At 34.2% G+C, this 26851-nt stretch overlaps 2 protein-coding genes across 5 annotated transcripts in view; one reads left to right on the forward strand and one right to left on the reverse strand.

Annotated features, from left to right (window-relative positions):
* Positions 1 to 23574, reverse strand: part of LOC116347146 (C-terminal-binding protein-like) — a 42959-nt gene extending 19385 nt beyond the window's left edge. The window contains exons 1-2 of one of the 4 annotated variants that reach the window (XM_031777622.1): positions 22788 to 23574; positions 3192 to 3220 (exon numbers count right to left, since the gene is read on the reverse strand). The gene's annotated coding sequence lies outside the window, so the exon portion shown is untranslated. Of the gene's footprint in view, positions 1 to 3191; positions 3221 to 14610; positions 14682 to 14798; positions 15390 to 22787 lie in introns of those variants that run through there. The other 3 variants (XM_031777618.1, XM_031777619.1, XM_031777620.1) reach the window with 3 other exon arrangements.
* A 170-nt stretch (positions 23575 to 23744) lies between these two features.
* On the forward strand, positions 23745 to 26423 carry LOC116347147 (E3 ubiquitin-protein transferase MAEA). Its single transcript, XM_031777623.1, has 5 exons — positions 23745 to 24047; positions 24734 to 25427; positions 25528 to 25795; positions 25878 to 25950; positions 26029 to 26423. The coding sequence occupies exons 1-5, from the start codon at positions 24009 to 24011 to the stop codon at positions 26125 to 26127; spliced, it is 1173 nt and encodes a 390-aa protein (XP_031633483.1). The 5' UTR covers positions 23745 to 24008; the 3' UTR covers positions 26128 to 26423.
* Positions 26424 to 26851: the final 428 nt, after the last annotated feature.

The raw sequence follows: 26851 nt of genomic DNA on the forward strand, positions 1-26851 counted from the left end.
TGTGTGTGTGTGTGTGTGTGTGTGTGTGTGTGTGTGTGTGTGTGTGTCTTTTTCTCAGTTTGTCCATTTAATATGGAATTAAATGGAAATTTTGTGGGAAGCCAACGAAGTAAATATTAATTGAAATATTTTCGAGATAATTATTAGGCAAGGGACTAACACCATCACTTCCGATTTTTTTTTTTTTCATTTTTCCAGTTTTGAAAACATTTGACTACAATAAACAAAAATTGTAAGCTTTCATTACTTTAATCAAAGTTTGTAATGCCTTAAATCCATCGAGAAAGGTAGTTATTTATTTTTTTAAACGACTATTTGAACATGAAACCGATGTAATTTGAAATTTATTCAACATGCATCCTTGTCGTAATGTGTCATTCACATAGAACTGGAACACAATCCATATTTAATTAGTTAATAGACATTTAAAAGTTTATTTTTTACTCAATACATATTGTTCGTTTGTCTTCATGATATGATAATAAAAAATAGAATAATTTGGTTAGAAAGGGGCAATAAGTCATAAAAAACCTTGAAATACAAAAAGAACAAATAGATTTTGAAATTTCCATTAAGTCATGCTATTCAAGCCCATTAATTATTTATGTCCTTTCTTTTAAAGCGAACATGTATTTTTTGCTATGAATTTCGTCGTCTTTTTCCTTCTATTGGATTGGCACTTTCATTTTGGTCTACAGATTCAGTACAGATATAAATAAATTATGATCAATGTTTCGAAATTTTAATCGCATGGACATTTTAATGCAAACTTTTAATATAGAAAAATCGCATTAAATAGCATGATATAAAGTTGCCACTTCGCGATACAAACATTATAAATGTTTGCAAAACTTGTTGTCGTTCATATCGATCGAAAATATGTATTTGTTGTGAATCGGCATGGACCAATGTGAGTTGAACGAGCGCATGGTGAGGTGGATGATGCATGGAAAGAAGCAAAACGGGAAAAGACAAACACGAATATACCCATCAAAAGTATGAGCATTCGATACAGTTAGATAGTGATTTATCAAAGGAGTCACATAGACGGCAGATTCTATCGAATAATTGAAATGCTGCAAATTTGCATTGTGCTTATTTAAACATAGCTCAGTAGTTAAATGCTTTATGTCAATCGTGTGCCGAACAAAAGCTCTATCATGTTTAATATGTATATAAAACAACATAGAAATGGTAACAACGCATGAACAACAGAAGTCGCTTTCTCTCATCCACACATGTACACACACAACAAAATATATATTGTGCCATGAATTTCAATTATTATCGATTCATATTTGTATCAATTCAATGTGAACTGTCATCTGAACAAAATTCATAAATTACATTGTTACGAATGTGAATGAAATTTTTACATGTTGACTTAAATCGGCCTACCACCCCAGTCATTGTGTGGTAATAAACATTTTGGAATTTTCACATAATGTGTGTGAGAAAATGAATTAAAAAAAACAATTTATATGATTGCAATGAATTTTGACTTGTAATTTTGCATACCTCTTTCTCTAAGTGCATGCACTAATCGAGATTTATGTGTAGTCGACAAAACAATGGGTACTGATATAAAAGTAGGGTGAAATAGTTTTAAGTTGAATTTTGAATACTTCTTCCATAGTAGAAATAGCTTGACCATTGCAAATATCAAATGATCGACCAAAATCGATATGGCATTTTGACATTTTACGTTTTAAATAAAAAAAAAAAAACAAATAGTTTTGGGGCACTTGGCTTTCAGACACATTTGCCTCGAACTTTTGCTTCAATCAACAATGGATGCATACTGTCGATTTGAGTAATGCACATAAAAAATTGCACAAAGCGAAAAGAAAAACGAAAGAAAAATGGACATATCCCAGAATGAATGGAATCGTGGTTTTATTTCAATTGGAATTAAAAATATAAAAAATTAAATTTCAAATGTTTTTTTTTTCAAAATTTTTCAGTTTGAGATTATGTGTGTGTATGCGTGTATTGCATGGCGACATGCAATGTGTACTACAAAATAAATTTGCATTTATAGTGAATGAAAATAGCATTGAAGTGAGCATGTGTTGTGCACGGTGCGTGACTACCATCAGAATATCTAAAGAATGGAATTAAATTCAAGAGATGAAAATCAATGAACAAAACGTATGGTCGGTTTTAGAAGGTTGTAAGATTGTTCGAGTGCAAAATAATGGTTGCAGACGACAACACAACGACGATGACGGTGCCAAATAGTAATATGTATGTACTTGAATAAATGTCCATTGAAAACGTTGTGACGTGCGAGTGTTTACATATTTCTATTTAATATTCGATTATTACGTTGATGTAAAACGTTCCCGCATTGCACACACACATAGCTTGAAGGCCGATGTAAACCATGCAACACATATCGTTGCCAGGGTATATTGTTCGGATTAAGTTTCCATTTTCATTGAATGATGTTAGACATGTTTCGCTTTTCCTTTAATTTGTGGTATTGCATTTGAGGGAAGAACCGAGAGTTGTATATTTCCCCGAATTGTCACTAACAGTTATAATGGATGTTGCCATTCACACATTCTGATAAATATTTACATATGAAAATCGGTTACGCACACACAAATACAACATCTACATGTATAAATGATGTGGCATTGTCCATGGAAATGTGTATCATACATGAGCAGATGGGGAGGTATAATCTTGTATAATCTCCCTTAAATCGTCCGAGCTACCCCCTACCTAGACGACAGTTGAGTATTTCTATCGATTTGTTGGGGTTTTGTTATTGAGGGATGGGTCCCCTCCCCCCCTAATTTTCGAACCGTGCCCATGTATGATGTGTACGCTTTTAATTCTTGGCTTATTTATTGTGAGATAACCATCGAAATTTCCACTGAAATATATTCCCATTAAACGAATATGCATATTGTTGGCTCTGTATACAACCAAACAGGTAATGTTTTGTCGCTCTATGTATGGTGAGACGTTATAAAGCCAGCATGAGCATGCACTTTATTCTATTTGGTTGGCTGTCACTCGAGTGACATTTGGAACTTGGTGGAATTGAAATTTTGTGCAATTTTCAATCAAATTCGGTTCGGTCGACGTCATAGAGTGATTTCCAAAACAAAAATCCAATCCTCTCTGACCTCATAGACTATGTCAATGACTTTTTTTTTTGTTTATAATTTCATGCTTACCTTTAGCGATCTCTTAATCATATCATCATCTGTAATGAGAGAAAATAAATGGTAAATAGCTATTAATATGTGAGATAAATAGATAATTCCAATATACAAATAGTAATTAAGTCAAAATTGAATGTTTTGAAATTATGGTACAATTTAATTAAGTCATGATTTAGAATTCATTCGACAATGACATATAACAAAACAGTTAAGCTATATTGTTTTCTATGCGGTGCTTGTGCATGCAAAATGGTTTTGTATATTGTGGCCATTCGATTTGAATGGGTATGGTGGGGTGACAATATAAATTCATTATTCAACATCTCACACGTGCGCGCTCTAATGTTCGACACCGAGAACTGCATTATAGATCAAATTAAGCAATGAGCCGCTACCACAACTATCGTCATCGCCAATCATACCGTCACAGCCACGCAATACAGACACACACACCATATACACGATTGCACAGACAACACGGTATAAATGCAAAATTGCGAATATGAAGAAAAAAAAAACACAATCGCCAAACAATATACACACGCGTATTGTATGCTCTACTTTAAGCCACATGTCTACACATTCTTTGGATGCTTTACACTTGTACAAAAACACAATGTGTATTACGTTTCTCTTTATGAAGTTGATTCGCAAAATGAGTTTATACAATAATTTGCTGTTTTTGCTATTATTATTATTATGATTTTGTTTTGTTTTGTCGATTTACGTTGTGAAAGTTATAAAGCTTGAGCATGCCATTGTAGCTCGTTCACATTACGCGGTAATTTTGCTTTTGTTCAATTACATTCGAGTTTCTTATTTTAATTTGGCGTCTCTTTCATGTGGCGAATTAAATGAAATAATGAGACGACAACATTGAATGCGGTGCGAATACATCTCTGTTTTCCCCCCGATTATGTTGGTCGCATTTTTATTTTCGATTTGTTTTCGATACGACAAAATGTAATGATAACTCTTTGTACGCAGCACAACTCAAAATATATACACCATTCATCGGCTAGTGTACGTTATTAGTTATCCACACATTTATTGTATTTCCGCAACATAAACTATTCCAAAATTATCAATATCCATGTTTAATAATTAAGATGCGACAAACAGAAAGTGAACGAGACACGCTTGAGGGATGGTCGGATGGTGTAGAGGAAGAATGAAATGACAACAAAGCCGTGCACAACATAAAATCGTTTTTTTTTTTGGAATCGTACGAGTTTTGGAATTTTATGAGATTTGTCAGCAAACGGACTCTGTACTCCCGAGGTGCCGATATCTGTGTTTGTAGCGCAATGTTCATTCGTTCACATCGCCACACAACATACGACTAGCAAACGAACACCGTTCGTTATTGAATCGGAAACTATGCACAACAACAACAACAACAACAACAAAAGCATACACAAACACACAAATGTTGAGCTCCAATCAAACAGATGTGATAATGCGCAACAATAAAATACATGTAAAGTAATCTCAACAATTTTCTAAGCGATTCAATTTCGCAACATGAAAAGTTCCACATTCTCATTTAAACTGACTCATGCATTTTGAATCAATGATACCCTTTCCACTCAAGTCACTTGATTTTTATATTTTTATTGGGATTTCGTGTTGTTGTTGTTAACAAATATCATTATTATAGAATTTTATGTCTTATTACGGTCGCATGAATACGGGCTGTATATAAATGAAATCACAGGATTTCAAATGCAAAATGGCAATAAAGTTACATTTGTGACAACAATGAATGGCGCAAATGACATTTAAACAAAACATGAAACACAACAAAAAAAAAACACACAAACAAACATCAAACAGAGACTACAATGAAAGGATCGAAAAGATTAAAATACAAATTAATAATGTGAATGCTAATTATTACTATCAATAATATTTTTATAATTGCGATATGAAATGTGTTCATTTGATTGCACATTTATGATTTTATTGAATGGTGGCATTTATATATATATCTATATCTATATATTTATAGATTACACACTCGATTTGCACGGACAATTGATGGTAAATAAAATAGCGAATATCCAATAGGGGCCAATTTCTATAACGTTCATTTCCATAAATAAATTTGGACTGTGCACAGCACATTTCACATATATACGCTAAGAATAGTAGCCAATTAAATATTGAATTTTGAATCGAATGCATGTTCCTTATTATGTACAATTGGCAAGGTAATACAATTCACGGTAATGCCAATATATGTGGCATCAAACTAACAATTTTTATTGTCGTTGTCTTCTAATTTTGTGATGCAAGATAAAAGTAATTCAATGCAATGTATATATGGGACAATTTATCGTAAAATGACAGCACAACCATTACTTATCTTTTCACGTGAAAGATCGTGTCTGTTTTTAGCACCCACCAAGCATTTTTTTAAAAGCACAAGCACACACAATTCAAGAGAACAATCTAGCATGGCGGAAATATTCATGAATTGATGCGATATATGCACACTGTGTGTATACTGTGTGTACTACGTTGAACGCTTGATTTTAACCACATTCGCCGGTTTAGTCATTACGATACGATATAAATCATACGCGAAAACGTCTCAAGGTATTGAATGCAATTGAACTCAAGTTTAAACCATTTTCATTATCGGCAATTATGTGACGTAAGCTTTGTTTAGTCGTCACAATATGCTTTTGAACATTTGAATAAATATTTACAATTGAAGAGCGCTTGCGAACGCGTGCACACATACGAATAAAACACTTAAATGGGTTTATGTCTTTTGATTATTGTGTATGAGACACGATGGTATGCAACGCTTTCTATGTAAATAGATTTGATGAGATGAAAATATGCATTGATTGCAATCAAATTCATACGTTTCAATCATAAAACACGACATTGACAACGAGTTATTTTCTTCCGCTCTCTCTCTCTCTCGTTCAATCAATCGACATTGTAGTGAATTTGATTTGACGACAATATGTGCCATTAACTGTTGCTTTCCTTCACACCGACATTCGGAAGTATTTTCTTTTTGTTCGATTATGTGTGAACGAAGTTAGAGTTGTTAGTTCGATGGGAATGATAACACGGATTCAGTAGTCGATACACTTTCAGACATTCGTATAGTATGCATATTTTTTTATTGAGTACAATCTACGCATGATTTTTGATCGTTAGGTAGACTTTTTCAATAATTTATAAAATAAAGCGATTTTCATTTGATGCATTTTTCGCTTAAATATTTTATTAATGAATTTGTTTTTTTTTCATTTGGATATATATTTGTGTGTATGCTCGAGTTTGAGTTCAATTTTCGTGCCACTGAATGTTTTAGGCTAATGGATTGTGATTGAATTGGTTTAATAAATGCTTGCCAAAAAGCGATAAAATCCATGTTTCATTCAAACCATAATCCCATTTAGACTGCAATTTGTAAACTACTCGTATCTACCCCATCCATGTGCGGCGGTAACAACAAAAAAATAGCATCACTATTGAAAATATACGATTATAATTTGTATTTGTACCGGCGCATATTTATCGAAACCGATTCTCTGTCCACCGGTTTCTCGAACCGGTATCAAATTTATTCGAAAAAAAACGCAAACAATTTCATTTGGCGTGTTCAATTTAGCCAGATTGATTTAATATAAAATGGAATTACGTTTGCTTTCCAGTTTGTACATGATCGATATACATATTTCATGTATTATTGAGTTTTTGGTATGAAATAATTTTGAATATTCTCATTGCTTTGTGTTGCAAAAAAAGAGCGCTTCATTTTAATGCGGAGACATGAAAGAGCATATGTTTGTGTACAGTTTTCATATGTTCATATATGTTTTATATTCGATATTGGAACGCTGTCATTTGCATTGATGATGCATCTTTTCTATGTTTAAATATATAATTTATCGCAAAATATATATTTTTTTTCGACTTTTTGAAAACGGTCAATAGAACGGCATGAAGATAGAGATGCTTTTTTTGCATGCGCTTGTGTGTGTGTGTGTGTGTGTTCGCCATCCAAATTTTGACATACGCATAATTGCTCTGCCGGAAGGTAAAAATGATTGGTCAATTTCATTTTATAAATTTGCAAGAGTAATGAAATTTATAATAACAAATCCGAATCCGAATTCAAACCCATGGAAACATTCCAACGAATTTAATGAAAATATACCATATACTATTCGATGCTGGTAATAGTTTTGATGATGTCGATAGAGTTAAAATCAAATAGCGCAATATTCGCTATTCATCAAATTAAATACGGTAAGTAAATCAGTCGACATAAAGCGTCGTTTTACGTAAACATTTTAGTTCATTGGCTCCTGTGCCAATTTGCGCTATATGTGATGTTTGACTCAATCGAAATATGAGACAACTATTTTCGTATTTTTCTTTTTTGAAACGTTTCGACAGAGAGCAAAGCACCTTTAACTACGTGTTTATTTGAAGTTTTGTTGATGAAACCCATCAATTACATTGAATATCGTTGTTCGTTGAATTTTGTTTTTTTCAATGCGACCAATGGAAATTAAGGGAGAGATACAAAAACAAGAGATAAAAATAAATAAACTGTGATGTGCCCGATGGATATTGATATTCGCTAAATTTCAACCGCGTGAACACGCGTATTACAATGCTTGTCTTCGATAGATGTAGAGCAAATGATTCTGTTGTACACGAAAACACACATTTTTTTTTCGCTCGGTGTTTGCTCCATTAAATATAGAGAATGAGAGAGAGAGAGAGAGAGAGAGAGAGCGCGTGCACGGTGAATGCGCGCGTGGTTGGCGTTACTTTTTGGTTCTACGTAGCTTTTCTCTTTCGATTTGCACAATTGCATATTTTGAGCTGATTCAATAAAAATCGTGCACAATGATGATACGATGCATTGTTGCCGACGTCAGCAATTTATTATTATTTTGTACTTTAATACGATATTCGTATGATAGATATGTCTACCGTTTGAACATATATGTGCCTACTACACAGTTTCGTTCTTTGTTATTGAACAAGTCATTTTGTGTACGAGCAATCAGCAATCTGTTGAAGGAAAAGAGTACGAGCGCTCTGTGATGTTTGTGTGAATAAAAACACTGAAAATATGCTGACACTTGACATACAAGTAACGAACAACCGATACGGAAAAAAACGTTCCAGCAGCAAAAACAACAATAATAACAACAAAAAAATCCACAACAACCAGCGTTTGCAGGCAAAATCAGTGCACACACACCAAAAATGGAGCGAATCATTTGATGCTTGTCTGTAATCCAAATCCATCGCACGTTTCATCTGTAGAATTTGTGTGCATAAACAGCAGAATGTTTGCACAATTTCAGCAAAATAAAAGACACACGAAACACACCAAACACGAGAGTAGATTCTGCGATTCGGAATTGAAGTCACATTGGCGATCCGAATCTATTTATTAACGCCTGTTACTACGTCAATTTAAATGAAAGAAAAACACACACACACACAGCACAATGAGAGTGAGAACCTTTTCTTTCGCCATTTTCATTCAGCTTGTTGATGTGTGCTGATAATAAATTGAAGAAATCGAAAGAATATTGTTTTATCTATTAAATCACATTTGATGCAATGAAACCGTGCATCGAATCGTGCAGCAATTTTATTTTTCATTCAATGAACATTTTCTTAATCTTAATCTGTCAAGAATCATCGGGCTTAAATAAATTGAACCGATTTTACGGTTTGATACCAAATTGATCATTGGTTCAATCGTATCGTTTGTTTTAATGGGGCAAAGTGGAAAAGAGGTCAGAAGCGGATTTTTCGTGGTCGTTCCATTTGAAGGAAGAAAATCGCTTAACCGTTTTGTTTCTGCATATGTGTGAACTTTAAAACATTGATCGTAGTAATTAATGTTATTTGCAATTTTCGATAGCTGTTCGACTACATTGAGGCAACGATAAAGAAAAAGAATCAATGATCAAATGTATTTTCCCAATTATCGCATATTTGCGTAGTTTTTTTTTCGTGTATCCCAGCATTTCTCTTGCTCTTGAGTTCATACAGTGTGTTTTTTCAAGTGTGTGTTTTGGTTCGTTCGGTTACATTGAAATGTTCATGTGGTTATTTGTGCGCAGTGTTCAATAAGTATTTTATCCCACATACGAATAGCATACACAAAGTGTTCTTTTCGGTTGATTGTGGGCTTCAATGCGCAGCCAAGATAGAAATCTCCGATTCACCACACACAAATTATAAACAAAACTTGAATTAAAAGAGTCTTTTGGAACTTCGTTTCCGTGTTCTTTTCGCTACATCGTGTGCATTCTGCATGTTTTATTGTATGCTTTTTTGAGATTTTTCTCTCTCTCTCGCCTCCTCTCAACCTCTTCCTCGTTACGCCTTTCTATCGAACATACTTTTACTCAAAATATCGAGATATATAATAATGGCGCGACGCGCACTCGTTTTCGGTACTGAGCCCAATTCGTAAATATATATATACACCGCACATGTATATTCTACGTATATTATATGCTTTATGTGTGCAGAAAATTGAATTAATCACCCATGTTAAAATTGCGAGAGAGAGAGAGAGAGAGAGAAAGAAGCGAAGAAAAAAAAAAACAAATACCAGAATGCAAGAGCGTAAACTGAATATGGAATAGCATAGATGCAGATCGCGAATTAATAAAATTAAGATAGCATATGTATACGCAAATATGTGTGAGTATGTGTGTGCAAATATCAATATGCTATGGTTTGAATGAGAGTAATACAACAAGCTTGTATTCAAAATGAACATACTAAAAAGCGAAAAGTAAGAAGAAAACGACGATGACGACGGCAAAGAGATGTGCATTGAAGAGGACGCGAATGATAGAAGGACAGATATAAGTGGTGAGCGCCAAGAAGACGGTATTGGGCACGATGTATAGATAGATGCAAAAGAATCAAGACAAACGGCCGATTTTATCGAGTAAGAAGAAGCATGTGAACGCGCGAAAAACTGCACAAAACCATACGAACGAAAATGCACATTAAAATAACAATTATGAATACATTCATATGAGCGAAAGTATGCAACGCGCACGAATCGGAAAAGATCGCAAACTCACTGTTCGCCGCGTCTCACCGAACGAACAAACCAGCGAATTACGAGAAGCAGAGAAAATAAAGAAGCAACAACAGAGAACTGGTTGAAACAATAACTTTTACTTAAATGCACACTCGCATATGTAGCATTTATCGCGTGCTACTCTTCTGTATATCGCCTCATATCAATTGGCATTCGCTATTCCACTGACGCATATTATGTCGAACGAACATACACTCACACACACACACACGCATGTATATTTGCGCGACGACTCATTCTTTTTTTTTGCTTCTCTTCTTTCAATTCGGTCGCGTTTTCTCTCTTTTCTTCGTTTCATTGCACTTTTCTACACTGCCATTGCATCTCATTTTGCGCCTTTTTTGCGCATTATTTTCTAGTAATTTATTAATTTTTGTGCTCATTGAATTGTTCTCTTAAATTATTTTCCATTGGTACATTGTTGTTGGTGTTATTGGTTTTTTTTTCTTTCGTTCGCATGAAATTGAGATCAAAGGACAGTCGCCGTTGAGAATGATGTGACACGTTGACAGATTTTTGCAATAATGACAATATCATTTGACGTGATTTTTCGAATAGAAATTAAAGGCATCATTTTCCCTTAAACGAATTGTTTTCCTTACAATAACACTGTATTGCCAATAAGAGTTGACGCTGTTCTCAACTCAATTTGAAATACATATTTTTTTATTTGAATCACCAAATCAACGGTCATTATGATGAACAAAAAATAAATTGACAGAAGACACAAAAAAACACACATACACACTGACATATATCAGTAGTGACGACTAGTGAACCGCAAAAATCTAAATTGTCATCGACATTGATTTGGATGCGATAGCATAGTCTGATAACATTTTGTTTATTCATTAGCAAAAATAGTGTGTCATTTAAAAGATGCAGTAAATCACGTGAAAAATTATGACATTTATGTAAGAAACCGGTTTCTTTTTTTATTTATAAACGATTTATTCCCCTTAGATATTCTTGTTGCAAAGTTATGATGTTAAGTGTGATTCTTTATTCAAAATGATTCGACATTTATATAATTTTTCTGGATGCAAATATGAATAATATTGTGTACGATTGTGCAATATAGTTTGTCATAATCATTCAATCTTTATTCCATTTCCAATGATGGGTCACCGTAACTACAACACATTTATTCTGTAGCAATTTCTTCGTTCTCAAATCAAATATTCTTAAATAGTATCCAATTCCAATTTCAGTGTATCAAAAATCTCTTTTTTTCATTTATGTTACATGCATAATTTCAGTTGTCTTCAAATACAATAAACGGACAGAGATAGAGAGAGAGAGAGAAAAAGAGAAAATAATCACCATAAACTTAACTCTGTTTGCTAAGAATACTATAGTAGTTTCAATGTAGGAAACCTTTACGGAAATTGTTCGTGTTTAAATGACATTTATATTATTTGCACGGCATTACAGTGGGCCACTTAAGATTGTGTGCTTACTAAGCACTGTTCGGCATAAATTACGTTGAGTGAAATGTCAAAAAGAATTTAAAAAAATATTTCACCGAAATCAAAGTCGTCGAATTTAAATTGATGCACATATACTTAGTTTACGTCAACGGTATACTAAATTCACTCAAAACTGTCGGAAGACTAGATACAAAAAGAGCGTAATCGATAGCAGAAAATGACGTTTTGTTTGTATCTTCGATACACTTGAACTTTGTATAGATATGTTGTACAGTTAGACATAGTATAACCAGAAAAAAACCAGCAACACACAATAAATGGAAATTCGTGTTTTTTTTCGTTGCCGTTGCCGTCGTCGTCTTTTTCTTATTGTTCTTTCGTTCTCTTTGAGATTTAAGGAGGCGTTGAATGAATTCACCCAATTGTGTATGGGTGAAGAGAAAAAAAAGTGTACGCGAAACGAATTAACAAGCGAAAAAAAGAACGAGAAGAAAAAAAAAATTGAGAGAAAGAAAGACATAAGGTGATTATTCTTCAAATCAACGGCCGTAATCGATACGCGTGACTATTATGTTACCGACCGCATTGTTCGATTTTCATAATTTGATGTGTCATTGCATACACCATATATACACACATACAACCGATCGGTGTGTCCACAAGGGCGTTCAGAATGTAATTTATATTCGTTGTGGAGTTCTTGTTTCTTTGCATTCGTTTCTTTTAGATCATCGATGGAAATGAGAAATGATAAACAATGCCTTTAGTACTTTTTTTCTCTTCTCTGTTGGGGCATAGACATAGGCATATTCTGTGATGATGATTAGACTGTACAATTTACACTACGAAATTAGTCTACGAAAAGAACACGAAGAAGAAGAAGAAGAATAAAAAAAGAAGAAAAGCAACGAACTAACGAAACCATTACCTTGATGTTTCAAAACTTATCAAGTAATCCATTTAGGCAAGTTAGCCACAATTCGAACTTTGCATATATATATATTTTTTCCATGTGAAATGACTAAGACGTGTACAATGTACATGTACCATGAATGTTACACGAAACCAGACAGAGATAGAAAGGCAACACACAACATTTTAGCCTTCAAAATTGTTTCATTGCTCTCCATATTCCATACCAATGTGATATTCTTTTATGTGTGTAATAGACGCCGACTTCGAAACCGTTTGAGAAGTTCCCCAATTTTAAAGCCGATTTAACAAACTTGTTTATTTCCTCTCGATGTTTTTAATTTCAACAACGAACGAAAGAAAAATAATAACAACAGAAACAACAATACACAAAACCCAAGAATGAATGCCGAATTTTGAAGTTTTGAATTAGCACAACCTATTTGTCTTTTCGCTCTGCACTTTGATCAAAACGTTTTTGAATCATTGAAATTGTTGCTGGTTGGTGTTTTTTTTTATTCTTTTCTTTTTTTACTTATTGTTTATGTTACATTCCGAACGCTTACATACTTTTTTATTTTGTGTGAAACATGGTTCGCCCCACCAACAGAGAGATTATTGGTGGACACACACACACACACACACACACACACACACAAAACAAAGCTGTGAACGGTATGATTTTTTTTCTCTCGCTTCTCAGAATCACTATGACCCATGACGAAAACGTCAACGCTTCGCCAATTTTTTCCTTCCAAACTGGAACACAAATTTATTAAAAGTTCGTAGCCTTGATTACTTCATGGCGTGCTCTGATTCCTCTCGTTCAAAGTGTAATTTTACTTTTTTTTCTTACTTTCGATATTTATTTTGATTATTTCATGAATATGAAACGAATTAATTCACGACGCGAAATAAAAATGGTTCATGAATTCTATAAAAAAAAACCGAGAGAAAGAGAGAGACCGAACAAAAGATAAGAAAAATGGAATCTTGGCGGCGTTGCTCAGAAATTCGGTTTCTTGCTATTACTACTATTTATATATATTTAAAAAAAATGCAAAACAAGAAGAAAAAAAATGTTTGATTCAATAAAGTATGGGCAAAGACATGTGCACGCTCTCGATTGATTTAAGAGAAAGAGAGATAACGGAAGAGGGACAAAGCGCAAGATACAGAGGCGGATTGTGTGTATGTATAATCGCAAAATGCCGAACCGGTTTTTTGTTCCATTCTGTGGTGGTAAAGACAATTTACATAAATGGAAGATGACAAAAGTGACGGTGCATGGCATTATCAACCAACACTCACTTAGAATGCAATGCATGCACAATAAAATGCTAATCTCTTTTTTTCGTTTGTACAGTTTTTTTTATATATATTGTCATCCTGAGCTCCTCTTCAAACGAATTCAGACACATTCTTGATGGTGCACAGCCACATGATTTATATGTATATATATATTCTCATTCGGTTCATGTGGGTCTGAATTGGCAACGAGATCTCCCGGTAAAGTTTGCGCTTTTTTTAAATTGTCATTCATTTGGAGAAAGAAATAATTCAGTGTGTTTTGAGTCTTTTTATAGCATCCAAAGAGCATAATCATTCAATTCTTTCATTGTGCGTCCTTCAAAAGGATAGCATTTTTTTTGTTTGTGTGAAAAATTCTTTCGAATGAAGTTCAAATCAATTACATAGATAAATTATACGGCAGCGCGGCTAATATGAATCATCGTAGCTCGTAAATCAGCAAACAGGTATTCACTCACATAAATTTCAAAATGATCTCGAATAAACAATGATCAGATGGACCATGTTGTATTTCAATGTATCTTAATTCAACGAATAAAAAAAACTCAAATTGGTGCCATAGATTTGAATAAGAAACGAAAAAAAAAACCGAATGGCATTATATACTTAATTTAGAAAATTGATTTCAATTTAAGTAAACAAAGTGACTTACAACATGATAAAAATCAAGCTTATGACAGTGACAATCACAACAACTGACCATTATATTTATTAAAAAAACGTACACACACATGCATACACTTTTAACACAGAATATGAATATAGCGCAGCGCAAAAAGATGTAGAAACGCCAAATGCCAATAATAACGAATTTGAAGGGAAAAAAATCTGTACACACACCGAAGCTGATAAATCGTTCACCGCAAATTATAACTGGAGTATGTATGTTTGAATGATTTGATGTGTGTTATTTCTATTTTTTTATTCTGTCGCGCACTTCGACAAAAAAAAGTGTGTCCGTCATGTGTGTCACACTCAAATTACTCTTCACAAGCAGCATTCGCACTTTTGGTATGCGGAAAAAAACCAACTAAACACATATTTGTTTAACTTCTAGTTTGCATGTGCTATGTTTTTGTCATTCACTTGTTGTTGTCGCCGTCGTCATCGTCGTTATTCCAGGCTGCAGCACCTTATTTTTTTTTTAACTTTGTGAGCACTGTTTTTTTCTCTGTTTCTCTCTATCTATCGCCTTCATAGCAACAAAAACAAACAGTTCGATGATTCAATATAATACAATTCACTTCGAAGCAATGATCTCGTTTTTTTCCCACATCTCAATTTATCTCTTCCAATGTTGTACACACATTTTCACGGGTGGCACTGAAATGTTTGCGCGCGCGTTGTTAACCGATTTAAATGTCCGATTAATTTCAATATTTAAAAATATATATATGCTCTTTTCTTTTCTAGTTCGGCCATTCAAGCCACTACCGATCGGAGATAAAATACACTTAGCGAATTAAGAAATTAAATACAAAAAAAAAAAAAAAAATATGTATGAACAGTGGAAATCACACAAAATGAGACAACAACAGATATACAACATACAAAAGAAGCAACACACGAAAAAAAAAACGTCACACGGCGCGCGCAAATCGTATACACCGCTTTTTTCCTCTCTCGTGTGTTAAGTTTCGTGATGAATTCTGTCGGCGGTCAATTCACACTTAATAATACAAGCCGATAGACGGTTAGCTACAGCAATGCCAGCCAACTGAAATTCAAAATGAGCTCATACATACACTAAGTACAGTATATTCAAAATATCATTGCCAGAAAGTTGCGGGAGAATGGGAGCGAGAGAGATCGATGCACGAACGCAAGCGATCGGCTAACCAAGATAGAGTGAATAAGAGAAAATGAGAAATTGTTGCTGACAAGAAGAGAGATAGATAGAGGGAGAGCGCGCGCGAGAGCGAGCGAATGCCAAGAAAGAAAGATTCGAAGAGGCAGAGCAAATATATGTGTGATGGAGAGTGTAATGCTTATACACAGCGCCGCTAAGCCAAACAACAGACATAAAATTGTGTATACACATATTTATACTGTGGAAAATAAATGCGCACACCAGCGCACACACACACTCACATGCACAAAAAAACACCGACAAGCCGAACTGAATCCGAATAACTTGGCTGGCTACAATTCAATCGGTCTATATACTATACACATCATGTTTAATGGAGAACGCACGAATGATGTTGCGTCGATTTTAAGTTGTTTCCTATATTACTGTCTACACTCCGGCATTACTGTCGAATTGATTCTTATTTATTTTTATTTTTTCAGAAAAAGAGCGAACAGGCGAAAAAAATGGGGGAAAACACACATACAAAACACTTTATTATATTGGTACGGCCAGAGTGGGCCAGTAATAAATACACGCGTAACACAAACTCTCACACTCCATTAAGAATCGAATAATAATAATAACAGTCACAGAAAAAAAGAGAGTCATCAGTCAATTGTAATAAAATACAAGAGAGCGCAAAAAACCTCTGCGCTCCGCATTTCGCGACGAAATGCAAAACAAATTATGAAAATGGCAGCAATCCTCTGACCGAATCGCATTCCGACCGTACTACGCATCGACCAAGGATTCCCCGGCCGGCTGCATCTCGCACTCTTTTACCCCGGTCGCTTGTTCGTCCATTCGCACATTCATTTAATGTTTGTGGTTGAGCCACCACTCTCTTGTAACAACTACAACAACAATAACCAGTAATCAAAACAATTAAACTAATGAAATTAATGTTTAATAAAAATGATATTGCGGGGCGGGCATCAAACAACAGAGCGTTTGAATGTAAGAAGAAAAAATAGACAAGAACAACAAGTAAATTAAATGCCGAATCGCGAAATGCGTTGCGTTGCAAGCAAAAACAAAAAAAAAGTAAGCGAAAAATTTCATTTCGAAAAAGTTCACTCTCGCTCTGTGTGTGTCTTTTGCAGTGCAGCATTTCTTATATTATTTCTATCTCTCTCTCTCTCTCTTTTTTTATTTCATCGTCTTTGTCATAATACCGCGTGCTCAACGCCAAATACACAACATCTATTTATAACAGAGTCTGCATAAATATGTCCGTAAGTGTTTGTGGAAAATGCGAGACGTTCCGACTTTTGCTTGCCTCAACATATACTTTACGCATGATTACGTGTATATATATTCGCACCAAAAAAAAAAAAAAAAAACTAATATAATGACGACGACGATACTATAAGAGAAACAAGTATAGTGAAGCGAATATACGAAGGCGCAACCAAAGCAAAAAACAATAACGGTCACACGGCAATAGCAATGGCTGAGCAATGAAACAGAAAAAAAAATCGAAATCAAAACGGCATACATTCACACATTTCACACAGAATTCACGAATGTAACGAACACACAAAAAAATAGTGTGTGGAAAGAAATAAAAGCGAAAAAAATCTGCACATATCTACCAATTGCATCAGATGAATAGATGCAAGTGAAGAAAAAAACAACATAAAATGAATACCTACGTAAGTTGCTGACTATATCTTTTAAATAAAAGTTGAGAAACGAAAACAAAACAACACGAACAGAAAAAAACAAACGAGACCAAAAAAGCTCCTACAAGTTTACACTTTCTCATTGCTGCTACGAGATGTACTGTAACAGTACAGTCGTATTCGTTTATAATAAATGCTGAGCACTCATACGGCGAAAGAGAAGAGAAAAAAATTGGTATGATTTGAAAAAAAAAAAAAAAAAAACGCCATTGAATTGCCATGCCAACCGAGACAGAAAGAGAAAGAAAAGCGATACAAAACATAGTCGAAATATTTAAGTAAAATCCAATATAACAATATGGTTCGCGAGTTTGCCAAATAATGAAATAATGTATAAAATTTTCAAATGTGGAGAAAAAAATGTAGACGTGCCTGAACGAGAAAAAAAAACAACAACATATTTGTTCCAAATTCGGTACGGCTAAATTCCGAAAAGATGAATTACTGTGAGTGTACCTCGAGTACTACTAATCAAAAAAATGATCTTGTAAATGTGATTGTTTTCTTTTTTGGTTTTTGGCATAATTGGTTTTTTTTTTCAGCGAAAAAATCCCAAACCCACGGCAGCCTCTTTTACTTTGGATTTTTAGAAATGTCTGTACATACACCTGAAAATTTGACTCGCACTTGTTTTATATTTTGTTTTACCATTGTTGTACTTGTTATTCAATTCAGAATATAGACACTTAAGAGATACAATTTTTGAATGATAGTTGTCTCAGACTCTTGTCTGTTACATGTGTTTTTTTTACTTCTTCTTGTTTCTGTTCAATATTTGTATGGAAAATGCGGTGTACTTGCGTTCACGAATGACGAACGAAAAAAACAAAATCCAACACCGTGAATTTCTAGTAATCTAGCAAAATTCACAACTGTGTGTAATTCGAAAGTGTATTCGGTGAAATGATGAAATATCGTTTCCACGTTAAATTGGAATGTAACGTGTTTAAATGTAGAGCGCTCTGTCATCAAGAAGCCGCTCGACAAAGACTAAACAGAGCATTGGGCTGAGCGAGAGAATTGAAAAAAAAGAGAACGCGCAATGTGAAAAAAACAACAACGCTCAAATCAGACTGGGCATAAGAGCCCATCAAATTTTCCACGCATAAATGTAAAAAAAATACGCTTCACTGTGAACAACAATGATGATAATTTTGAAGAAAGACCGACAAGAATAACAAGCATTGCTATGACTAAATGATAACGGTAGCGTGAAATTCGAAGATTTTTTTTAATAAATGAAAAAAATGTAATAACAACATTATTACTATTATTATTATGAGTGCAAAAAAAAACAATCTGACTATTTTTTTTTTTATAATTGCGACTCTTTTGGAAGCAAAATGATGGAGAGAAAGAAAAAAATGAGTTCGTATAGACGAATAACGAATTATGAAAAGTGTTTTTTTTTTGCATTCAATGCAAGCCATTCGTCCATATGGCATATTCCAGTACATGAACGGAAATGCTACATTTATATTGTAGCCAAAATAAAGAAAGGAGAGAAAACATATTACTACGTGAAGATCACCGACGAGAAACAATACGGAATAAAACAGAAGGGAAAAAAAAAATGAAGAAGAAATAACACACGATGATAGAAATAATAAGTATGAAAAACCGCATATACACAAGAAAGATAATCAACAACAACACACCATTTCTAACGAACGTCACCGCAAGTCAGCAAAATAATAATGAGAAAAAGACGAATGAGAAAAAAAATATGTAACAAAACGTATCGATATATATCAACATTCATAAGCTCAATGGATAATGCTCACATGCGACACACAAATGTACAAGTCAAAACAGCAAAGCAATCGAATCGGCCAGATCGAAGCACATTAGAGGGAAAAGAGTAAGGAAAAAGTCCATGGGCGCAAAAAAGAAGAAAAAGAAAATGAATAACAACGAAAACAACAGCAACAACAATCAAATCGGCTATGTTCGTCTATTACTTCATTTCGAAAATAAAGAAAGAACGAAGAAACAAAAACAATGTTTGTAATACCGTTTAAATATTATAAATGCTCTATCACCATATCTTTCTCTCTAATGCTTGCGTTTTGGTGCTATGTGCTAACAGCTTTACCCCACACGCCAAACGCGCGCGCTAAGTGTGTGTATACATTGATGCGATGTAATACACTATAAAGGCTGATGGAGGCACTTCGTGGCTCTATACGTTCGCGGCTATAGGTTAAAGGCATGAATGGCTATGAAGATAGATCTATAGATATTTTCAGTTCTTTCATTTTTTGTTCGTTTCTTTTTATTTGTTGTCGTTGCTGTTTCTACTGTCGCTGTGCTTCGTCGTCGTTGTCGTTGTCGTTGTAGCCGTTTTTGTTGTTGTTTTTCTCTTCTTACATTTTTTTTTATTTTTAATTTTTTTTCCTCCTTTCTTTGTATTCATCATTTTTTGTGTATCGTGTGCATGTTGGTTTTTAGCACGAATCGAATAGAGCGACTATACTCTATAGGTATGTGTACACCTATAATATTATAAATTTAATGGAAATGATGGCAGAAATATAGATACATACAATGTTTGTTTGCTTGTTGGCTGGCTGACTGGCTGACTGACTGAATGGCTTGCTGTGCATACGAAAGCTATAGAGAAGTATAAGCCGTGCGATATATCTTATGCACAACACTTTTCACAGAATGATTTTTACTTTGCTCTTCCCTTCGCGCGCGCATTGTATATATGTTTATGTCACTCTCGCTCTCTTTCTCTATCCGTCGTCGTCGCCGTCGTCGCCGTCATCGTTTCGTGTTTCTCTTTTTTTTATTCTTCTTGTTCCATTTTGTTTCGGGTACCTATGAATGTGTATCAAGTGTGCACGAATGCTTTCAGATCGAATGAAGCGCGCCGAAAGCCCGAGAATTGTTTTGTACGTACTTTGTGTGTTGTTATTTGATTGTTATTACAACCGGTGAGGCTATTGCGCACCTTTCGCATTCGCTTCTTTTTTTTCATAAACTATACGTTTATATATATACTCATTTTCTATACACACGCCACAATATCTTCGTCGTGTTCTTTGCATTTCGTTCATTCGTTCAGTACCTATGTTTTTTTTTGTTACTGTATCGTTCGTTGGTGTATTTTCGTCATGAACGAAGAAGCAACGAAGACGAAGATTCTTCTTATTCATTCTTCTTTTAAAATTGTCTTTTGAATTTTTATTTTTCTCGCTCGTTTAATCTCAATCTCTCGTTCTCTCTTGCTCGTCTCAGTTCTTTTTTATTTCTCTGTCTCGGTTTCCTCTTTGAACTAGGTTGATTTGTCCATTTCAAATTATTTGTGCGTACTCCATTTCGTCTAAATCATATTCAAGACTATTTTATTTACGACAAAGTCGCAAAGTCGAATTTTTGTATCTGTCTGTGTCTCTATCTATCTATCTTTAGTCTATTCATCACTTTAATTCACATTTTCGTCTTAATGTAAATGATCGTTATTCCACGAATCAAAAAAACAACAAAGAAAAAAAAAACCAAAAAAGATACAGCAAAGCAATGATTTTAATACGTTTCTATGTATTGCATGCATATATAATTGTTATTGGTTTATATTTGCAAATATTAAAAAGTCAGTGAGCCATTTCGTGTCTACGGATGTTAAATCGGTCAGCATAGATTAAACGACAATCGTACCACATTTCAGCGCACAAACGTTGCAATATATTTTATATATGGTAAAACGAACAAGATCAAAATGAGAGAGATGTATCTTTTTATCTCTTTCTCATGCTTGCACTTTGAAATTGCTAAAAACTGTGTTAGTGTCATGAAATGAGTTCCGAGACACACATAAGGAACGCAAAGTAAAGAGAGTGAGAGACATTTCCAAATCAAACACAGTGTCGATAAATGTTCGGTACACGGCGAATCCAAACAATACGCTCAAACAACAAGGTGAAAAATGTGCGACAAGAATCATGACTTCTTGCCAACTTTTATAAAATGGAATGGAGCGAATGAACGAACAATTTATCTATATATATATGCACACATGCTGCTTTTATACACAATTGTCTTGAGCAACGTAAAACGGAGAGTTCAGGCAGCAGCGGCGGCAGCAGCAGCCGCCGCCAGAACAGCATACCCGACAACGAATCAGAAAAAGAAGAGTAAGCAACAGTCAGAGAAGTCAAAAAAGATAATGAATTCGAATGAGAGAAGAAAAAAAAGCGAATAAGAAGAAGAGGCTCACACAAATTGTACAATATAGCTATGCTTCGTTTCATTTACTCTTGCCCCGTTCGCATATTGAACTGTATGAATACGCTTCGTATATATGAAATGAAATTGGTCGGACAAGTTTTGCGCTCCGGCCATTTGGAATTCAATTATACTTGACTTGAGTCATAAATATAGAACACGACTTTTCATAACTATATGTCTCTTTTATACATATACGAATTTATTATTATTTACGATGATTAAAAGCGTTCGTTTGTTTTTGTTGTTATTTTGGTGTCGGACGTTTTTTTATTTCCATTTTTGTTCGCATTTCATTTTGTCATTTTCTCTGTTGTTTTTTTTTTTTTTGCTTGCGCACTACTATGTGTCCCATGCACTGTCAATGATCGGGATTATTGGTTTGGATAATCGTAATACGCTTCTCTCCCTGTGTCTGGAAAGTGCTATAGCGCGCGCTTTGCGCTATTGTTGACACACAAATATCGAATCCGATTCTTTTAATCCAAATTAAATATGGTAATATGTCACACTATTTGTATATTCACAATTTTGATTATTTGACCAGAATATATATGGTACTTCCATCACATTTGGATAACCTAATCGGATACACATCTCGTCCGATTCCATGGAATACCGCACAATTTACATTTTATCATTTTCATGTTTGTTTTCTTTCGCTCTCTCTCTATTTCTCTTTTTTTCACTCTCTCACTCTGCATAAATATTTGAAAAAAAAAAAAAAAAAAAATTTATTAAAAAAAAAAAATGGCAAATGGATGGCAAAAAATTGCACGCGGGAAATATTACGACCGGCGCCACATACACGCCATTGTTTCTCAGTGGATATGTGTTCACTTATTCGACAACACTATATAGTGGCAATGTGAATGGAGACGTTCGAGTTGTCGCACAACAGACACTTAGCTTTATAAACTTAACTTTACGCGACACAAACTTAACCAAATAAACGAGCCTACAAGCGAACTGAGATGAGAAGAAAAAAAAAACTAGCAATGCGGCCAATATTGTTTAGACAAACGGAACGAGTTCTATACAGAAAAAAAAACACACACTTACCACAATTGCTATGCAACAGCTATCAGGACAATTTCACTATTCATCCGAAATCCAAACAATAGAGCCAATTGGCCAGGCGACAAAATGAAAATCCGAAATTTGGAGGCAATTAATAGACACGCTTCTAACATAAAATTATATAATGTGTTTTGCACTAGAAATATTTCCAATCGAGAGAACCAAACAAACAGTCCCGCTTCGCCGAACGTTTTCGTTTCGTTTTTTTTTTTTTTTTTGCTTTTTTTCGCGGTGAAATTTGCGTTATTTTTTCTTATTTTGCTTGATTGAATTGGCTTTGCTACGTATATATTTTTTTTTGCTCTGCTCTTTACTGTTTTATCGTATATTGCGAACAACAGTTTCAATGTTGCAGTTTGTCTTTTGCTTTTCGGTTGATGGATGATTTTTATTGCGGTGGTGGCGACAGTAGCATGCAGGTTGAATTCATTCGAACAAACCGCACTAATACACACTATACGCTCTGTTCGCTGTACTCTCTCGCACTCTCGATTTTGACTCTTTGCACTGTGTGATAAATTTTTTCTTCTTCTTTTAATTCAAAAAAAAAAAAAAAAATCGTTCAACAACACACGTTGGTTTCGTTTTTTTTACCGAAAACTTTGATGCCGATACTTTTTTGAATCGTACACTAAATCAAAACAAACACTGACTACAATACTTCTTGCACAAAATTTCATCCGGCGAATGTGATTCCAGTAGAAAATTGACAATTTTTTGTCGAAGCGCGTCCTGAAAACCCCACTCGTAGCATTTAAAATGGCCGCAGATGTGAAAATGACGCGAACCAAGTTTTGATCGCTTTTTTGCACATTCTCATGTTGGTACACACTGTGTATTGGTTATTTTGTCCAATTGACTAGCAGCGCCACATCGTGACAAACGAAAATCTGTATTGCGCTGCTGTATGTGACAGCTGAGAGTTTTTTTTGAGATGTGCCATACAATAAGAGTGAGAGAAAAATAAGGTCTTTTTTATGTGCTATCAGACGGTGCGCTGGTAAATGCTATATACAAGCAATCTCTTTGTGTGCACACTACTCGAATATATGAACAAAATCATTTGCTGTGGAAATAGGCACAAAAACATTTATCGATTGTTTAGAAGGCAAAGTAAATAAATCTACGAAACATCATACAAATTCTGAACAGCTGTGTGTAATATTTTGACAATTATTTTTTTTTGTTTTGTTTTTGACCATCATGTCTGATCTCAAGGCGATGGAATATCCAACGTTAAAGGTGAGAATTTATTATAATATTTTTCAATTGACAACATTTCTGAATTGATATGTATTAAGGGAGTCGAATGTGTTTTGCGACGTAATTTATTTTTGAAATCAAATATCACATACCATTGTGGGTATGTTTAAATTGCAAACATTTAATGTTAAAAATTAATATATTTGGTTGATAGAGATAAAATTTGATGACACACACTGGAATATTTATTGGTTTTGTTTTTGTGGTGTATATATATGTTATGTTGGTGGAGTGAGAGTTTTAACTACGTCGAATTTTTCTGCATACACAATTTGATGAAATCATCATTCGATGTTGTATTCTTTTATTCTTCTATGTAGATTTATGTTTTAATTTTTGTTGTTTATTGCAATTGCTATTTGTTTCAAAAATATTTGTGCAAATATTTCATTGAAACAATAGAATGTCAACCAATTAAAATGCCATTTAAATGTGGAGAATGGAGAATGTTATTTTTTTCTCTCTTTTTGTCGTAACGTTAACTTCAAAGACGATCAAAGTGGCCTTGAAATAAATATAAATGTGTGTGTATTGCATTGCACATTGCTTTTTTTTCTCTACATTCGTTGTGTCTCGTTGTGTTTTTTTTTCTGCTCTCGTCTCGTTCAAACACCAAATTCAATTGAATTTCTAACATTTAAATTTTTTTTCGATCTTTATTAAAGGTACCGTATGAAATTTTGAATAAGAAATTTCGTATTGCACAAAAGACATTGGATCGTGAACTAAGTCAAATACAAAACGTGACAAATGAATTGGAGCGTGGCCTGGAATCAAAATCAGCTGATGAGATAACAAGATTACTTGGTGGTGTTGTTGAACGGTTACAAGTATTAAAACGTAAGGCTGATGAAAGCATATCAGACGAATTATCAGCGGTGCAAGCGTGTAAACGTCGCTTGGACCATGTTCGTCAATCGGTTGTTCAAAGTATTCCACCCGAACTAACAATTGCTTATTCAAATGAATGGCGACAAACGCGATTAGATCGAATGATAGTCGAGCATTTTTTGCGTTTGGGCTACTATGAAACGGCCGAACGGCTTGCAATTCGAAAAGGTATCAAAGATTTAACCAATTTGGAAATATTCCAAACGACCCGTGAAGTTGAAGAGGATTTACGGCGACACAATACAGCCAAATGTATAGCATGGTGTAATGACAACAAATCGAAACTTCGGAAAATCAGCTCAAATATAGAATTTCAATTGCGTGTACAAGAATTTGTGGAGCTCATACGAAATGAGGATCGTTTGGGTGCCGTTAAACATGCACGCAAATTTTTTCCAGCATTTGAAAATGATCAATTGAAAGAGATTAGCCAATGCATGGCCTTGTTGGCCTTCCAAATAAATACAGGTAAATAACAAACACAACAAAAGAGAAACCAAATGTGAAGCAATACATGCTTTTTTTTAAATGCGATTTCATTTTGGTTGTCGTTTTCATTTTCTTTCAGATGTTGAGCCATATAAATCACTGTTTGATATTGCACGTTGGGATGATTTAGTCATAAATTATAGAATGGAAAATTATCGCCTGTTTCAATTGTCATCACAATCTGTGTTGAGTGTTGTGGTTCAGGCTGGTTTATCGGCATTAAAAACACCACAATGCTATTCATCAAATAACAAAAATGATAATTGTCCCGTTTGTCTGCCAAGCTTAAATCGTATCGCCGAAAATCTACCATATTCACATTGTGCACAGAGCAGACTCATATGCAGGTAATTAACACATTTGTGTGTCTTTGTATACACCACATAATTGCCTCTTTCAAACAATCTATTGTCATTGTCATTTTTACAGAGTTACGGGAGCTCCATTGAACGAGCATAATATTCCAATGATGCTTCCAAATGGTCAAATATTCGGACAGAAGGTAAATTTATTTGCATTTTAAAATTAACGACACAGACAATATAATTTAACAATTGTTTGTTATTTGGTATCTTCACAGGCGTTATCACAATTATCCAAAGAAAATGGTATCATTGTGTGCCCTAAGACAAACGAGCTCTTTGTTCAGCCAAAAATCGAAAAGGTTTATGTGATGTAGTTTTTGAGATTAACAGGGAAACCGTATATGAAACGGAAATTGCAATTATCGACCAAACCTCAAAATTATTCGCTATTGATTGAATAATCCCTCCCACGTCTAGCAATCCCAAAATTTGACATGGAACCTACTTCCAAACAAAAACAACACCAACCACATCAAAACATACAATCAGATTCATTTTTTTTGGTCAATAGAAAACAAACAAGTATACTTTTAGATACTTATTTTGTTTCTCAATCATGAAAATTGTGTAAAATATCAAAAATATGCTATGACAAATAAGAAAATGCAATAAAATTAAAATGAAAAAAGTCTCATGTTTATACCTTATCATTTGTTTGTCTAGTGTTAGATTTCAAGGGCACATGTGTTTGATAGGATTTGTTTTACTTACTGCAGCAGCGTCTAAGAGTGAAAATTCAACAACGAAATTGGAATGAAAAATGCACACCGTCGCATTCAAATAAATTATTATTAAAGTGATTTTTTTATTCATATTTTAATACGCATAAATCTTCAAAAAGAAAAGAGCCAACATAAAATGCATTACGAAATAATTACGATAAAACGATGATTGCAATGAGGCACAAAGGAGCGTAAATTAGTTTTTCGTTTCCAGTTTTTTTTTGTTCGTTCAACCTGAATCGAGTTTGAATATCGAGATCGAATCAAGAAAAAAAAGCCATTGTTTTTTTTATTAAGAAAATCGAAAAAAAGTTAC

Source organism: Contarinia nasturtii, unplaced genomic scaffold, assembly GCF_009176525.2.
Source record: "Contarinia nasturtii isolate CC-2019 unplaced genomic scaffold, AAFC_CNas_1.1 Cnas_scaffold_1699, whole genome shotgun sequence".
Classification (NCBI taxonomy): Eukaryota; Metazoa; Arthropoda; class Insecta; order Diptera; family Cecidomyiidae; genus Contarinia; species Contarinia nasturtii.

Coding starts and splice junctions, on each gene's coding strand:
- LOC116347147 (XM_031777623.1), top strand. CDS start 24,009: ATGTCTGATCTCAAGGCGATGGAATATCCAACGTTAAAG. Junction 25,796..25,877: donor CAGAGCAGACTCATATGCAG/GTAATTAACACA, acceptor TCATTTTTACAG/AGTTACGGGAGCTCCATTGA. Junction 25,951..26,028: donor GTCAAATATTCGGACAGAAG/GTAAATTTATTT, acceptor GTATCTTCACAG/GCGTTATCACAATTATCCAA.